Here is a 1,032-nt window from a genome sequence, read left to right on the forward strand (position 1 = left end):
AAAAAAGAGAAAACAAAATATGGCTATAGATTTTGTTAAATGCTAAACATTTATATAAGCGATGTACTTTCAATTAAAAATGAGAACAAAATGTGAAGTCATTGATTTTCCCGATGTTTGTTTATATGCAAGTCTCGTACTGTGGTTCAATGACTCCGTGCTGTGGGGTGATGGTAAGGCAGTGAGCTGGCCAGGACAGCTCAAAGCTCAGCTCTCTGTTCGAGCGGTTCAGTATCTGCACATGTCTGGTGTCAGCCACACTGTCTGCAAATGAACAAGCAGAAGACAACATTTGGAGGGGGAAGCATTCACTTGCTAAGTGCATTTTCTTTGAGTCAAACAACATTCATTAAACCACCTGAGGTCATTTTTAATATCACATTTTTAAACTCAAATGTGTCTTACTGATAGTGGGTGCAGTGAGAACCAGCTGTTCAGGCTTGATGCTCCAGGTGTTCTCTAGGTTCAGCTCTGTTTGTTTCAGCACAGGTTCTGATGGACTTAATGGAGGACCTTTGACTGGTAGCACATCCAGGGAAACATTACTGATGTAGCGGCCCGATGACCCCAAACCGCTGAGTAGAGAACTACACATTAACTTCATCAGCATGCTGAAATCTGAAAGCATTAATTTCTGTTCAGTATGTTGTTCATTGAGGATGTTTACCTGTCTGATTCAGAGGTGTGCCGTTGTGAAGGTCTGACGGACTCCATATGGTCACTCTCTCCAGAGTCTGACATTTCCATAGTGCCAAATAGCGACAGCATAACTTTGCTCATGTTGCCATAGAAAATCTGGGCTTCATTTGGCCTTTGAGGCAGATCATAGGCTGAAAACAAATAAAGCCACAATCAAGGTCAGTTAATTGATTAAACTAATTCATTTTGAGCAAATCCTTGCCATCTTACCCTCCTGAACCTGCGCCTCTCCAAGGAACATTTCATCAAATGGGATACTTTTTAATAAGCTGTTCTCAGACAGTAATTTATTCCCTGCTTCTGGTTTGATTTGTAGTAACCTTGAAAACAGAT

At 41.1% G+C, this 1,032-nt stretch overlaps 1 protein-coding gene across 2 annotated transcripts; it reads right to left on the reverse strand.

The window, feature by feature from the left end:
* Positions 1 to 36: 36 nt before the first annotated feature.
* Positions 37 to 1,019, reverse strand: LOC107682689 (centrosomal protein of 192 kDa-like). 2 transcript variants are annotated; one of them, XM_016478855.1, is made up of 4 exons: positions 910 to 1,019; positions 668 to 830; positions 406 to 575; positions 37 to 264 (listed from the first exon to the last, which is right to left on the reverse strand). In XM_016478855.1, exons 1-4 carry the CDS (start codon positions 938 to 940, stop codon positions 122 to 124), a joined length of 507 nt encoding a protein of 168 aa, XP_016334341.1. In that variant the 5' UTR covers positions 941 to 1,019; the 3' UTR covers positions 37 to 121. The 2 variants fall into 2 exon arrangements, with proteins under 2 accessions (XP_016334341.1, XP_016334340.1); XM_016478854.1 differs by having other exon boundaries at positions 406 to 587.
* Between the last annotated feature and the right edge of the window lie 13 nt (positions 1,020 to 1,032).

The sequence above is a fragment of the Sinocyclocheilus anshuiensis genome, unplaced genomic scaffold (genome assembly GCF_001515605.1).
Source record: "Sinocyclocheilus anshuiensis isolate Anshui unplaced genomic scaffold, SAMN03320099.WGS_v1.1 C32486116, whole genome shotgun sequence".
NCBI lineage: Eukaryota > Metazoa > Chordata > Actinopteri > Cypriniformes > Cyprinidae > Sinocyclocheilus > Sinocyclocheilus anshuiensis.